We start from the raw sequence: 14,464 nt of genomic DNA, 5'->3' as shown, positions 1-14,464 counted from the left end.
GAGCTGCCTCCACCTCATCTTGACAGCTTTTTTTCTTGTCAATTCCTTGCGCCCAAGATGGTCTCCTCCCCTCCCTCCCCCACGGCGACTGGAGCAATGTCCACCATTCACGGCAACAACAGCAACAACAACAGCAGCAGCAGTAGCAGCAGCAACAGCGGCGGCGCCCCCCCGCCGATCCTCAAGTCCTCACCCCCCGTTCGCATCCTCCCCTCGCAGCTCGCGCGCATTTATTCCCTCGCGCATCCAGCGGCCGTTCTCCTGGGATTCGCCGTCCGCTTCCCCCAGCTCGTCAACGACCCTGTGTCTGAGATGTTGAACGCGCTTCCGTTCCTGGCCGCGAGTCAGGTCGTGTTTGCGATCATCTGTCTTCCGCCGGCGGGCGGGTCGTTTGACAACAGTACCCCGGGCAGCAGCTCCGGTGCGACCTCCTCCAGCACAAGCTCCAGCTCCAGCTCGAGCAACATCATTCTCCGTCCCGGACGGCCGGCGCGTCGCAAGGGCGGCAGTGGTGGAGGCGGCGGCGCGGGCGCTGGCGTAGGGGGTGGGGTGTTGGGTGGATTGGGAGGGAAGGTTATTGTAAGTGCCTTTCCTTCGAAGAATATTGTTTGATTATCGTGACATGTCCAGGCGTAGCGGATCTATGCTATGTTTACTGCCACGATGTACTAGATGAAGACCATGCTAATGCGGAACCTCGTCCAGCCCTCGCTCCTCGCCCTCATCCTGACGACCCTCCTGGCCACCCCGGTTCTGGCCATCCTCCTCGTTCTCTTCGGCGCCCCGCTCACCACGCATCATGCCCAGACGGCGCTCTGCGCGGCCCACATGGCTCTCCTGACGGCCGTGCCCTTGGTCTACGTGCATGGAGTTGATGGGGCGGTCTGGAAGGAGGTCTGGGGCGCCGGTCGGCCGGCTGATGCTGTGTGGGGGGCGGCGTTGGGGACTTGCGTCGGGGCGTGGTTGGGCGCGGTGCCTATTCCTTTGGATTGGTGAGTTTCTTTGCCTATCGGTTTGCGTGATATTTCGTGTTTGAGTGTGTAGTGTATGGTGTACGGGTGATAGCGACGGAAGGGTGACAACGACGGATCTGTATGACATGCTAATTATACATAGGGACCGCCCGTGGCAAGCCTTCCCAATCACCATCCTGGCAGGCGCGTACTTGGGATTCGCAACGGGAACTCTTCTGGGCCGCACCAAGTGGGTGTACGGCAAGCGCCTGCGGTTCACCGAGGAGGGCGAACTCACGGACAAGAAAACGGAATAAATTCGATATCAGGTGTGGTGGTTACTACGATGCATCCAAAGTAATAATTATCCGAATACATTCAAAATTCGATTGTAAATCTTTCTCGAATCATGACACCCAAAATGGGGGGGGGGGGGTGTTTATTCAACCAACCCAATCCTTCTTAATCCCCCTCCACTTCGCAAACGACAGCCCTAGCTGCGCACAGAGCCATTTCGCCGCCGCATTGCGGGGCTCCCCGACATATAGCCGGGTACGCAGCAGGCTATCGGCGAACCGAGCCTTGCCTTCATCCTCGGATATCTTCCATGGCTCAACCGGTGGTGCATCATTATCCGTAGTGGTGACCCACGGTGGGTCGCAGACCGGGTACGGGTACTCCCCGAAGATAATCTCGCCGCGGACGTGCACGGCGCCGCGGATGTAACCCATGCATTCGTCGTCTTCGGGCCAGTGGCGTGGCCACTGCTGCTGCAGACACGCCCGGCGGCGCTGCCAGACGATGGCGGCGTCTTTTTCTTTATCTTGTGCTTCGGATCCCGGGGACTCGAGGGAGGTCTCATCCGGGCCGGTGACGAGGATCCGATGGGTGCCTTTTCCGGAATGGGAGACGGTGATCACGTCGCAGGGGGTGTGGTCGTCGGAGGCTGGGGCTGTGTCGGTGGTGACCTGGATCTCCCACGTGCCGAGCCAGTCGGTGGGCGGGTAGGCTGCACGGGCGATGGCGGCGAGCCATGCGGTTGGGGAGGTTTTGTAGTCTGGTGGTTTGTCGGTTAGGCTGCTGCTGGTGGTGGTGTTGTTGTTGTTGCTGTCGCGCTTTTGGGGGGGATATGGGAAGTCCATTGCGGAGGTTCGCGCAGTTGGGTTGGGTTGAGTTGTGGTCTGTAGTGGGTTATTTTATGGTAGAGGTTGGAAGTCTAAAGATCACTTGGGGATTTCAGTGCTATTACTATATGTGTTAGGATCGGTGGTTCTTTGTGGGTGGTAGGGGTCTTTCAGCTTGATTGGTCTTTAGGGTAATGTATGTTTAGCAGGAGATTTTCTCACATGTTGATATCAACTTGGTAGGGATTCGATATAGGGGGTCAGTGTAGCAAACAGCAACAGCCCTAGTATCATATAAATCATCAGGAATCCGATCCCGGTTGCGTAGTCGTCGCCAGGCCCCGGTTCTCACTCCGGTAATAGATCGTTCGCTCCATAAACCATAATACTACTCAGTCACACCTTCACATCCACATCCACCACAACTGATATCTCGATCGACTTTGTCAACAACAACAAACAGAAAGAGCCAACAAAACACCACCAGCACAGTCCTGATATCAAAGCCATCCCACAAAGAACAAACCGATCTTCACCATTTATCTCATGCAGCTATCCCACCACCAAAGAACACATACAACATCAACCGGGTTCCCGAGCGAAAGAGCAAAGAAGTAAGATATAAATACCCGCCATCCGTTTACACCCCATCTCCAAACAAAAGTACTGTACCAACCCACTAACCAAACCAGCCACCACCCATATATCACCAATAACATCAAACAATCAACCAGCCAAAGAGGCAAGCCCCAAAATGAGACCCGCCAACCGCTACGCCGAATGGGTCACCCGCCTACGCCACCTCTTCCCCGACACCGACACCGAAACCTACACCATCACCGCCACCCCGCGCGAGACCCAATACCCCGGCGAGCTGACCCTAAACTACACGGAGCTAACCGTCTCGACCCCGGCCCACGGCATCTTTCTGATCGTGATCACCGCGCATCCCCGCGAGGAAAGCCAGCCCCACCCCACCGCCGCGCTGGCCCGGGACACCATCCCGCCGGACAACTTCCTGGACGCCGAGCTGGCGCGCCGCAAGCGGCTGCTCTGGGAGTGCTGGCCTGTCGTCGTGCGCGACGGGCTGGATGTCGTCGGGTTGGTGGCCCTGGGCGCGGGCTGGGAGGGCGCCCCCGAGGCGGTCGTGGGGTTCCGGGTGGATTACGATGAGGGTCCAGGGGAGGAGGGCGAGGCGGGGCTGGTGGAGTGCGTGCGCGGGTTTGTTGGGGGCAAGGGAAATCCACGGGCCCGGGATGGGTTCATTGAGCGGTTTTTGGTGGGTGTTAGGATCGCGTTGCAGTTTGTGCCCGGGTGTGAGACTGTGAGGGAGAGTGTGGAGGTTGTGGAGCTAGATTGAGGGGGGGGAAAGGTTGGTTTGGGGGGTTGTCTTTGATATCGAGAGATGGGGGCTACGGTTTCGCCTGTTTTCTTAAATCAAGACTATCATTTTTTATGTCGGCTGTAGCTTTTTTTTATTCTTTTTCGTTGGCTAGGCTTTTGATAGTGAGGGGGGTCCGGGGTCTCCCCTAGTATCTCTTGAATACCTTTTCTGGTATATTTTCTTGTATATGACGTTGTAGTTTCTTCTTCTTGTTTTATTATAAGAAGTAGACTCGGGGGTCTTCCCTAGTCCCCTTATACGTTTATTTACCTTTGTACATCTTTGCACTGTTCATTTGATTGATTAAGTTATAGGAGGGGGTCCGGGGATCTCCCTCGGAATTCTAGGAAGTCATTCTCGTGTGGGATTTGTGGGTTGTTTGTATTTCTAATGGATAATGGGGGGTCCGGGGGTTCCCTCCCGGTATATTTCGGGGTATTTCATGGTTTTGTATCATGTTGTCATTTGTTCTTCGTGTTCTGTTATGAGAAGGGGTCTTCTGGCCTCCCGGGGTATCTATAAAATTTCATCCTTGCCTCAGTTGACCTCTTCCAGGCTTCTCTGTCTGATCTATCTTCTCATATGGTTTGAGGAGCTTTCTCCAAGTAACCCTCTATCCTAGTAGAACAAGCGGTTCAACGATTCCCGTAAAGTGTTGATGACGATTGTGGTCCCGGTGTAGATCCATTCACCAAATCACGAGTGACGATATATAAAGTGAGCTACGGAGAGACCTTGGCAAGGTAAGTGCTCTTCGGCAAAGTAAAAGTGAACAACCTCAACCGTTCTACAATTATTCAGAACTTCGAAGTTTTCCGTCGATACTTCATCCGTTTGTCACCTTGGTTTATTCAGACCATTCGGTTCATCTGCAAGGGTAAACTTGTATTCCTCTGCAAACAACCACTATCAACTCAGCTACTAACCTGCTGACTCTCCACTAATCGCCAGCTGGCGACTACGCCTCCGGTCACAGCGCATGCCCCAGCAAGGTCTGCCGACAGCTCAAAATATTTGAAGTCTCCTGCACAATCCTTTTGACTGTAGAGCTCCAGCAGCGCACCATCCCATGAAGAACCAGCCCCAATACCCATCCCCGCCGCGGCACCACTCGATGGGGCATTATGACAAGTACTCGCAACACCAAGGACCGTCTCGCTGACGTACGAGCAGCAGGACGCGTCGGAGTACAGCTCGATGGTGACGGTGTTGGCATTAGTGTTCGCAGGCTCTTTCCACCCGCACTCCGGGGCAATGCTGTAGCTCTGATATTGCTCGGTGACCCCCCCGTCACTGCACCACCCATCCGCATTCGTGAGGCTGAATCGCTTGCTCGAACCGGTGCAGGCCAATCCCTCATACACCTGGATGTGAATGTCATGCCCAAATACGTCTTGGCCCACGGCCTGCGTGACGCTGCCGAACGGAGCCTCGGTGTTGCGGCACTCGCCGATCACGAACCGGCCCTGCTCGGCTTCAGTCTGATACTCACAGCAGTTCCCATCCTGCCAGAAGGCCAGCGCCACCTCATAGCTGCCAGTCACGGACAGCTCGTGCGCATCGCACTGCTTCTTGATCCAAAAGCTCTGGAACTCCTCATCCACCCCACCCGCACTGCACCACCCGTCCGCGTTGGTCAGACTGTGGTCCTTCATCGTCCCTGTGCAATCAGCCCCCTCAAAGAGCTGAACGTGGATATTCTTCCCAAACATGTTCTGTCCGATCGCCTGGGTAATACTCCCAAACTTGTCGTTGGCATTGTGACAGCTGCCCACGGTCCCCAGGTCGATATCCTCGCCGTTGAACACGCAGCACTCGCCATCGCGATACAGCGCCAACGACACGGTGTTGTCATTCTTGGCCGTCAGATCGTGCCGCGCGCAGTCCTGCGCGATCATGAAGCTCTGCCACGCGATTCCGTTCTTGTTGCAGGTGGGCGTGTTCGACAGCGAGAACGAGTCGGACGTGCCCTGACACCCGGACTCGGTGAAGGTGTGGATGTGGATATTCCACCCAAACTCGTTCGTGCCAACCGCCTGGCTGAACGAGTGGAACGCTGCGTCCGCCTCATGGCACGTCCCCGTGTTGCCCATCTTGATCGTCTCCACCGTGGTGCAGCAGCCCACGTCTGAATACAGCTCCATCGTCACCGTGTTGTCGCTCGCGATGGCCGGCCCCGTCACCGCACACGTCTGCGGCTCGCTGATCATGAAGCTCTGGTATCTATCCCCACTAGTCACGGCCTGACACCCCTTGCTGTTACTCAGACTCAGACTCGTGGAGCCCCCGGTGCAATCCAGCCCACCGTAGGCGACGATATGGATGCCGCGGTCGAAGAGGTTGGCGCCAACCGCCTGCTCGATCGAGGCGAACGGACCATCAGAGTTGTGGCACACGTTGAATGTCCCGATATGCGCCGTCTCCACATCATGGCAGCAGTTATCTTCATAGTACAACCGCAGGTTGACCGTGCTGTCCGAGTACTTGGTCGGCGCCGCCGCGCACGCGCCCGTCGGCGACGGGTACGGCTTCACCGTCGCGTCGAGCGCATAGAGGACCTCGCGCGGCCCGATCCCGGCCACGGAGATGGTCGACACCGGGTGCGCGGAGCCCGTGTTCGAGGCGGCCGACCCGTGCGTCACCGTGATCGACTGGATGCGCACCTCCGAGTACGAGTCACCCTGGTTGTAGTTGCCGACCTTGAAGTAGCTGTTGGGGTTGGCCAGCTCGTACTGGGAGAGCTGTACGAACCCGCCGTCGTTGACCGCCACCGAGAGCTGGCCGCTCTCGTACCGGATCTCGTACGTGAACGTGTTGCCCACGGGTATGGTCTGGATCGTGGTGTATAGCAGTTCGCCGCCGGCGCGCGTGCGCTCCACCCCCATGGTGATTTGGCCGGAGGAGCTGTAGAAGAGCTCGCAGACGGGTTTCCTGCAGTTGGATGAGCATCCGTGTCAAAGTGAACGGTTGGAGAGGCACCCACGAAGAAATCGAATCATCGATATGGATCTGCCCGATCACCGTCCCATGCGACGAGTCGTCCGGCCGCGGCACCGACAAGGTCACCCGCAGGCGATTGTTCCCGTTGTTGGGACTCCAGCTGGACGGGCTGATCTCGCGAAACTCGGTCCGGCAGTGCTTGCTGTTGGGCGTGGTCACGCAGCCGGCGCTCGACGGGGACCCCGGTACCGTCATGACCAGCTCGCCGGTCGACCCGTCGGTGTAGAAGACGCTGCTGCTGTAGCCGCTGCATCCGGCTAAGGAAGACCCCGGAATCGTCTGAGGACTGCCCGTGCTTCCCGTGGGTAGTTGGAGGTTCCATTTCGTGAGGTCGAAGTTGCCGCCGGGGCTGCAGGAGGGGTTGAGGGCGGCCGCGGAGGCGAGGAGCCCTAAGAGAGCGTACAACCGGGGCATGGCCGGTGTGGTTGATGTGGATAAGCGTGAGTAGAAGCTCCTCCCCATCGTTGAATATGCAGGGAATTATTTACTATATGTCTGAAGTGACGAGTCATGCAGGGAGCACATGCGCCGTAGTAGTGGAGACAGATCAGTAATCTACTTCAGCTGCCGAGCGTAAGCAGATTACCGAACACGAGCTGCGTGGGGACTTGTGGGGGCCATGAGGCACAAACCCCTTCTTTTAGCGGCGGGTTAATGCCCTTTAGTGCCCTTTAGTGACCCTGAAGCTGATAGTTCCCAATAGACGAGTATAGTCACCTCGTTTTTATGGCTTGGCGTGAAGAAAAAAATCCTATCCCCTACATTAGTTCTGACTGTACAGCGGGCCCGAGGGTTCAGCTCGCGTGGCAGCCCGTCCTATTAGGGTTGCTACTCCGACGCCAGTCCCTGGTGAGAGGCTCTACTATAAGAATACTATGCATTCCTTCAAAGATCCGAGATTAATGCCCGAGTATCAATAGACTTTGGGTCATCTGCGCATCAGAAAGATGACCGTGGGCAGGGCAGTAACCTTGCTATATGCCTTGGGTCTTGTAGCAACTTCCGCCGCGAGTCCCCTGAGAGCTCCTCTATCAGCACCCAAAAATGTCCGCCGCGCAACATCGTCGGCAGATCCCTCCTGTCCGGATGGCTTCTTTTGCCAGCAATCGGACTGCCCGAGCGATGTGGTGTGTCCGTCCGGAGAGACGTGCATCAACTTTGAGGGTAACTACGCCTGCGCGCCGCCCGGGTTGCAGTGGTGTGCTCTGAACCCTACTACGCTGCAAGGTGTTGGCTGCGATAGTGGTCTATGCTGGTGAGCTTGTATTTGTTGTATGAAAATATCTAAGCTGGGTTTCTTGCTGACGATAGGCGCAGCCACGGCAACTGCTACACGTCTGACGCGGTCTGCTGCGACTTCCCTAGCATTCAATGCAGTATCGGGACTGCTTGCAATGTGTGCAGCCCTGGCCAGACTTGTGGTACTAATCAGTGTATCGGCGGTGCGGAGTCGACGACAACGACTACTATAAGATCGACGTCGTCCAGTACGACGACATCTCTGCCGCCAGTCGTGCCTTCCTCGACCACTACGACGACCACTACAACGAGAAGTACCACAAGCACTATGACGACGACTAGCAAGACTACTACGACTACTACTTCGACCTCGACCACCTCGAAGACGACCAGCACCACTTCCTCAACCTCTTCCGCTTCGACAACATCAAAGTCCACCACGACCACGACCACCTCATCTGTCTCCTCCACCCCCACCCGACCACCCCAAGTGGACTCCTTCTCCTTCCTAGGCTGCTACTCCGACCAAGAGAGCCCCCGTGTCCTGGTAGCCGACTCGAAAGAAGACGCCACGGGCATGACGGTCGAGGCCTGCGTATCCCTCGCCAAAGCCGGTGCATGGCGATACGCGGGTGTTGAATATAGCACGTACGGCCCCATCCCTTCTCTCCACTCAACCTCCGTTATGTCAAAGACAGTCTAACCATAACCCCCCAGACAATGCTTCGTCGGAAACACCATCCACGACGGAACAGCCTACTCGGACAGCGACTGCAACATGCCCTGTTCCGGCAACACTGCCGAAACCTGCGGCGGGGGAAACCGCGTGCAGATCTACGCCGATCGAACCTGGGAGGATCCCACCTACGCGGAGCTGGCAGGCGCTATTCATCAATACAACGCGAGTGTCTGGCAGGCGCTGCAGGTGCTCGAATCATATCAAAGTCATCTGGAGACGCTGCAGGGTCTCTTGCAGTCTTCTTCGGCCAAGGTTAAGCGCGCGGATCAGAGTGATTATGAGGAGATTGAGCTGCAGATGATGGGGGATCAGAGCGCTGCAAATGAGGCGTCGAGTAGTCTGTCGGCCGCGAAAGCGAACGGTGACCGTTTGCTGACGTTGGGACGGCGGTTGGATACCATTGACGAAGACGATCCGCGTGTGTCGGAAGAAGCGTTTGAGGAGTGGGATAATGCAGGTATGTTCGATCCCACCATGAGCTTGGCTACGATACTCACTCCTGGCTACTAGTGGATGCCCTCCAGAGCCAAATGATCGAGGTGATCCGTGATCTCAATGCCAACCTCGTCGAGCTCTCCGACGCCATTGCGGCTGGCGTTACCCCGGCTATCGACGCCGCGGCGAGTATTTCTCAACTTAGAATTACGGTCTGTCTGCTTGATTCTCTCCCAAAAGACGAACATGTTGAGCTAACCTTGACAGATCAATGCTATCGGACTCCCTGTCTCTGCGGCTGCCTCGGCCACTGGAATCTGTAAGCCTTCGCGTCAGAACCGCCATTCTGGACCTAGTACTCATCTGTATAATGCATAGTCCTCGTCATGGCAACTCTGGCCGCGTTGTTCGAAAGTAACGGGTCGCCACCCGTCGCGACACCGACCATCATGCCGACCACCACCACCATGATGACCACGGCGACATCCACCACGTCCTCCTCCACCTCTTCCACCTCCTGTGCCGCCACGGCTACCACGAGCCCGGTCATTATCATGACGGTAGAAGGAACCACCGTCCAAGAATTTCAAGACTTTGTCGCAACCCTGCCAAAAGATCCCGAGGCTCTTCAATTTACCGAGTCGTGGCAGCCGAACGTAAGCTTTTCGCTTTGCAATCCCCACCAACTAATACAACTCGTACTAATGGGAGCAATGTGAACATCTAGTTTGTATACATGGGAATTGTCGACCAATGCACCGCCGAAAAGTTCAATAGCAATCCCATCGTTGACGCGTGGAGTGTTGATGGAGAAATTGACCTGGATGGCAACGACGATACCCTTGATGACGCAGTATCAGCGAAGAAGAGGTCGTATAGCGCCACACCAGCGGGATCCAGCCGTCCTGGCTCTATGAATAATCCCCATGATGAGCCTTGGTTAAATGATGACAATTTGAACGTCACAGAAAGGCAGCCGCACCTTCAGGCACGCATCGAGCCGACGGCCAACAGTCGCTTCTATCTCCAACAGCAGAGCCCCGGCCATCTCCAATGGCTTTCTCAGGTCTCACGGTACAGCAACCTGTATGGGAACTACCTGAGCTTCGACGACTTGATCTACAATGATCCCTCGAATGCGAACGCCAACGGCGCGCCCATAGTCTATGTCATTGACTCCGCCTTCCTGGCTGGGCATGAGGTAAGTAGTCAGCTACACATAGAAGTTACCAACTTACGATTTATGCCGGTAGAAAATTCAAAGCTAACATGGTCTCCCATCCAGTCCTTTGCCGACCGACTATATGACAGCTTCGGCGTAGACGACGTAGGCTCCCGGACCACGGGGCTGACGATTGTACCCCGGAATGGCCACGGAACATGCATGGCCTCCCTCGCGGCAGGGGCGTACCACTCAATGGGCAAAACCGCCCGGCTCGTCCCCGTCGAGCTGGTAATATCCAAAGCTGGGGTGATGCTGAGAATGCGCGCCCGCCGGGCGGGCTTTGTCTTCCAGGAGATCTACCGGCATATCGTGAACAATGGCGCCCAGGGCAACGCCGTCATCTCTATGTCTTTCGGTAAGCTGGCCTTTTCCTCTCGTGTCATATATCTTGCTTTTACCCTTGTTCCCTCTGCTAACCTAAACCTCTTGAACAGGCGGTCCTCGGCAGGCATTCCTGTGGGGCGAGAGTCTCAACCCGCTCGACGAGCCGCAGCAGGACGTCTTCGACAAATACCTGCAGTGGTTTTATGACATCGGCATCGCGGTGGTCTGCAGCGCGGGCAACGATGCAGCCCAGCAACGTGACCCCGCGCAACTTGATCTCAATTACCTGTACCCGCGGGGCAAGGGCGGCGCCGACACGCCCCTGATCGTGGTTGGAAACGCTCTGTTCGACAACAGCCGCAATCCGAACTCGCAGTTCCGGGACAATGATCAGCGCGGCATTCTGACCCTGTACAACGTCGGCACCAACGTCGACTGCGCTACCGTGGGATACAACGACCAAGGGGTGGATACGTCTCAGCTGAATGTATACGCGGTCGAGCCGGCGGGCACCTCCCAGGCGACCGCCATCACCGCTGGCATGGTCGCTTACTATCTGTCTCAGCCGGACCTGCGGGCGCAGTTCATGGCCAACGGGCTGGGCAGCATGTCCAAAGCGATCAAGACGTACCTGCAGAACACAGCCAACCAGTATAAGCTGGATGCCGGGCTGACTGACGGAATCCCCCGGGCGGCGCTGGGCGACGTGGTGCCGTGCACGGGGGGCACCGCGGGGAGACCGGCCATCAACCCTAATCCATTTGTGCCGGCCGCCACGGACTTGCGGCAGTTGGTTAGAACACAGGTGACGGCTGGGACCACGGTGGTGATTCAAAACGTGGTAAGTGATTCTTATGTATTGGTCATTTGAATTGGAAAATGCTGTGACTGACGCTAATTTGTATTCGGTTGTAGCCCCCGTGCTGGGATTTGAATTAGAGGAGACATGGTATTTTGGTCAGAGTAATGGATCTTGTTCAATTATACAAGAGTTTGGGCATAAAAGACAGTGTTTGGCTATAGTCGCCTACATCACGGCCCATGAGGTAATCTCTCTTGGCTGGACAGTCACAGTTCCTTTGTGTCATGTGTCCACTCCTGTCTAAGCTGCTGCTGCTGCTGCTGTTGATACATATGCCAAAGGCGAAGGATACATTTGGGTTCTCGTTGGTGCATCGCCAGAGATAGAGCCAGGCTCACCCTCCCACCCCCAATGGCCAGTCCCTTCTAGGGCTCAGGACATAATATGCTTCGCAATAACCTCGAATATCCCGACTTCTCAAGTGCATGTATACTCATCTGGAGACCTTAGTTCATTTTCAGACGTAACTTCCACCCCCAATACCAGACATCCCCCCCTCCGATTGCGTTCCGCTGTAGAGCGTCTAGCATCTATATCTATAAATCCTCAGTTCCTGACTCTCACCCACCGTATCTCCCAGCCAAGATCAGAACACCCCATCCCCACTCTGTTTTCCAGAAGAAAGGAACACGCCACTTAAACCGCCCCCTGACGCAAAAGGAAACTGCGATCAAACACCCTCAAATTCAGGGATTCCGCTCATCCCGCACCGCTTCGTCCACCAACCTCATCACGTCGTCGCGCCTGGACAGAAACACACTGTGCGCGGTATCCACCTCCACCACCCTCACCTCCACCCCTTGCTCCGCGACATGCTTCAGCATAATGTCCTGATACACGCGGGGCACCGAATAATCCTTGGTGGTGGTGAGGTATGTCACCGGCAGTCGCCGCCACGCATCCCCGCCCCCGGGAGTATGGAAGGCGCTCAGCGGACTGCGCACGAGATGCGGCAGCGCCGCCGCAATCTGATCGGCATCGCAATCCCCTAGGAAGAGCTGGACGGGGTCCACGGGAAAGGTGGAGCCGTCCTCGTGGTCCTGCACGAATTGCGGCCAGAAGCCCGTCATCTGGGCCTCGGTGATCACGTCCCACACGGTGCGGCCGGGCAGCTGGATGTAGGCGCACAGGTAGAGGAGGTGGATGACGCCCCCTGGGAGGCCGGTGGCGGCGCGGGAGGGCCAGTCCAGTCCCTGGACTGCGTCGGTGCCGATGGCGCCGCCGTAGGAGTGCAGGATCATGAGGACGCGCTCGCCGTTGTTGACGAGGCTGGTGACCCGGTGGCGGACGGTGGTCACGTCGTCTTGGTAGGTGGACGGTGGTGGGGAGGTGTTGGTGCAGCTGGGCAGGTGGGGGCAGTGGACGTTGAAGCCCCGCGATTCGAGTTCGGTGATCAAAGGGGCGTAGTTGGCCGGGGTGTGCCAGGCGCCGTGGACGAGAACAATGGTGGGGTTTGTGGTGGTGGTGGTGGTCATTGTGGTGGGATAGATGGGATGATGGCTTTGGCTTTCTTGGGAAAGAAAGGGAAGCAAGTGAGGAAACGGGAAGGAGGATTTGAGGGTGGTTCGTATAGATTCAGTTATGTGCTTGCTAACTTATTGCTTGCTGGGAGGTTGGCTTTAATACGGCGGTCAAGGATCAGTAGAGAATGGCGCGCGAATCGGGTGGTTATGGGGGAACACTTGGCCTTAAATGTTTGGATGCGAGTTCCTACGTATTGACAAAGAAACGGAGACCAAGAGACTAACTTAGGTCTTACTAAGGTCCTCTTACCCTAACTAATGATCAAACAGTTTCGTGGGGGCCAAGACTAATGCAATGCAATGTAACCTTCCTGCTGTTGCTGCTGCTGCTGCTGCTCCTGGAAGGAGCATTACACTCTCGAGTCCCGAATCCTGTCAATTGCCAATGTTCTCCAGCCGCAAATGAAGTAATTCATTGTATTTAACCCTGAAGTCAAGGCTTCTTCTGCCCCACCACCACTCGATGCATGACGTACATCGCCCCCCGTTTGGACTCCCCCACCACGCGAGGAATCAAAGTCCGGATCTGCTGGGCCCTGGATCCTTCCGCTGCCCGCGAGGCAATCATCTCGTACATCAGGAGATTGCACTGGTGCATGGCGAACTCGAGGTGCGGCGCCGTCGCCGCCGCCTGCACCCGGTGGGTCTCCACTGCGGTAAGCCCCTCCCGCGCGAAATACGCCCCCAACTGGTCCGGCCACTGCGGAATGAGCCGGAGATCCTGCGCCGCCGTCACTTTGAACTGCTCTAGTAGATACAGTGTCAGCCGATCTGTCCCGGAAGTTGGTCACTGCCACCTGGCAGGTGTAGTGACAGTGCGGTACAGTATAGTACAGTACAGTACATACTGAGGAGCTTGAGCACGCAGGCGCCCCTGCCGGCGTCCCACAGCTTGACGGTCTGGTCACTAGAAGCAGATGCTAGCAGATTGGAGTCATGCGAGCAGACTACAGGGAGAACCAAGTCATAATGCTGCGAGCTTTGATCAAGGATGTTGCTGGACTACACATAGTCCCTCAGAAAAGGTCTTCATCGATTCCCGCTTTCGGCCGATCAAGGCGATAATCCTCCCTATATGTATACATATATATCGACACAATCAAAGATGCGGGGTTGATACAAACGCTATCGTGCATACCCGATTGCTTTCTCAGAGTCGGATGAGGCTGTTTATCCTCGGTCCACGTAAGCACCCTGATTAAGATAATTGTATGCAACCCTTTCTCTTGCAGAACGGCCGGAACACGCCGCTGCATGCGCCCAAAAAATGTCCGTTGTAAATTAGCCTTGATCGACACTCACTAGAGGCACAATTCTTCGCAAAGAAGGTAGTTATAGTTGAGCGAGATAAGCCTAGCGTGAGGCCTTGACTAGGAAGCGAAACGGGAGCCTATAACTTCAAGAACAAGGCTTAAATTCTGGGAGGCACCTGAACAGGAGTCTCATCTGGGGCGATTGAAGACGGTTGATTTAGGATCGGGAATTGGCGAACAAAGGATACTCCATCTTTGCAAGGTCCTCTGGAATGATCTCGTCGTACCGTGGGGTGCTTTGAAATTGACCATAGTCAAAATACGAGAGGTGGAGCGCTCGTATACCGACCAAAGTCCATTGTAGAGCTATATACCACGATTCGATAGACGTCAGTGACAAAAG

General features: G+C 56.1%; 7 protein-coding genes across 7 annotated transcripts; 3 read left to right on the top strand and 4 right to left on the bottom strand.

The window, feature by feature from the left end:
- The first annotated feature begins 62 nt into the window (after positions 1-62).
- On the top strand, positions 63-1,367 carry BO82DRAFT_350105 (PIG-F family protein). The gene is made up of 3 exons (XM_025634059.1): positions 63-579; positions 706-992; positions 1,117-1,367. The coding sequence occupies exons 1-3, from the start codon at positions 97-99 to the stop codon at positions 1,268-1,270; spliced, it is 924 nt and encodes a 307-aa protein (XP_025496577.1). The 5' UTR covers positions 63-96; the 3' UTR covers positions 1,271-1,367.
- Positions 1,368-1,396: 29 nt separating this feature from the next.
- BO82DRAFT_388555 (uncharacterized protein) lies at positions 1,397-2,366 on the bottom strand (the record flags this gene model as incomplete). The annotated part of the gene is made up of 1 exon (XM_025638393.1): positions 1,397-2,366. The coding sequence occupies exon 1, from the start codon at positions 2,093-2,095 to the stop codon at positions 1,397-1,399; it is 699 nt and encodes a 232-aa protein (XP_025496576.1). The 5' UTR covers positions 2,096-2,366.
- Positions 2,367-2,759: 393 nt separating this feature from the next.
- BO82DRAFT_415495 (uncharacterized protein) lies at positions 2,760-3,437 on the top strand (the record flags this gene model as incomplete). The annotated part of the gene is made up of 1 exon (XM_025639956.1): positions 2,760-3,437. Exon 1 carries the CDS (start codon positions 2,832-2,834, stop codon positions 3,435-3,437), a length of 606 nt encoding a protein of 201 aa, XP_025496575.1. The 5' UTR covers positions 2,760-2,831.
- Positions 3,438-6,094: 2,657 nt separating this feature from the next.
- Positions 6,095-6,875, bottom strand: BO82DRAFT_272798 (polysaccharide lyase family 7 protein; the record flags this gene model as incomplete). Its single annotated transcript, XM_025631033.1, has 2 exons — positions 6,095-6,392; positions 6,445-6,875. Coding segments are annotated over 2 exons (729 nt in total), but the record flags the coding sequence as incomplete, so codon positions are not given.
- Positions 6,876-7,408: 533 nt separating this feature from the next.
- On the top strand, positions 7,409-11,671 carry BO82DRAFT_415489 (uncharacterized protein; the record flags this gene model as incomplete). Its single annotated transcript, XM_025639955.1, has 10 exons — positions 7,409-7,716; positions 7,773-8,348; positions 8,418-8,896; positions 8,950-9,086; positions 9,142-9,193; positions 9,253-9,530; positions 9,602-10,075; positions 10,160-10,454; positions 10,534-11,264; positions 11,339-11,671. 10 exons carry the CDS (start codon positions 7,409-7,411, stop codon positions 11,360-11,362), a joined length of 3,354 nt encoding a protein of 1,117 aa, XP_025496573.1. The 3' UTR covers positions 11,363-11,671.
- On the bottom strand, positions 11,672-12,958 carry BO82DRAFT_85987 (alpha/beta hydrolase). Its single transcript, XM_025641606.1, has one exon. The coding sequence runs from the start codon at positions 12,758-12,760 to the stop codon at positions 11,972-11,974; it is 789 nt and encodes a 262-aa protein (XP_025496572.1). The 5' UTR covers positions 12,761-12,958; the 3' UTR covers positions 11,672-11,971.
- Positions 12,959-13,241: 283 nt separating this feature from the next.
- Positions 13,242-13,944, bottom strand: BO82DRAFT_397547 (uncharacterized protein; the record flags this gene model as incomplete). The annotated part of the gene is made up of 3 exons (XM_025638940.1): positions 13,242-13,555; positions 13,657-13,810; positions 13,933-13,944. 3 exons carry the CDS (start codon positions 13,942-13,944, stop codon positions 13,242-13,244), a joined length of 480 nt encoding a protein of 159 aa, XP_025496571.1.
- Positions 13,945-14,464: the final 520 nt, after the last annotated feature.

This window comes from Aspergillus uvarum (genome assembly GCF_003184745.1).
Source record: "Aspergillus uvarum CBS 121591 unplaced genomic scaffold BO82scaffold_3, whole genome shotgun sequence".
NCBI classification, from domain to species: domain Eukaryota; kingdom Fungi; phylum Ascomycota; class Eurotiomycetes; order Eurotiales; family Aspergillaceae; genus Aspergillus; species Aspergillus uvarum.
This window is presented reverse-complemented; position numbering and strand designations above follow the sequence as displayed.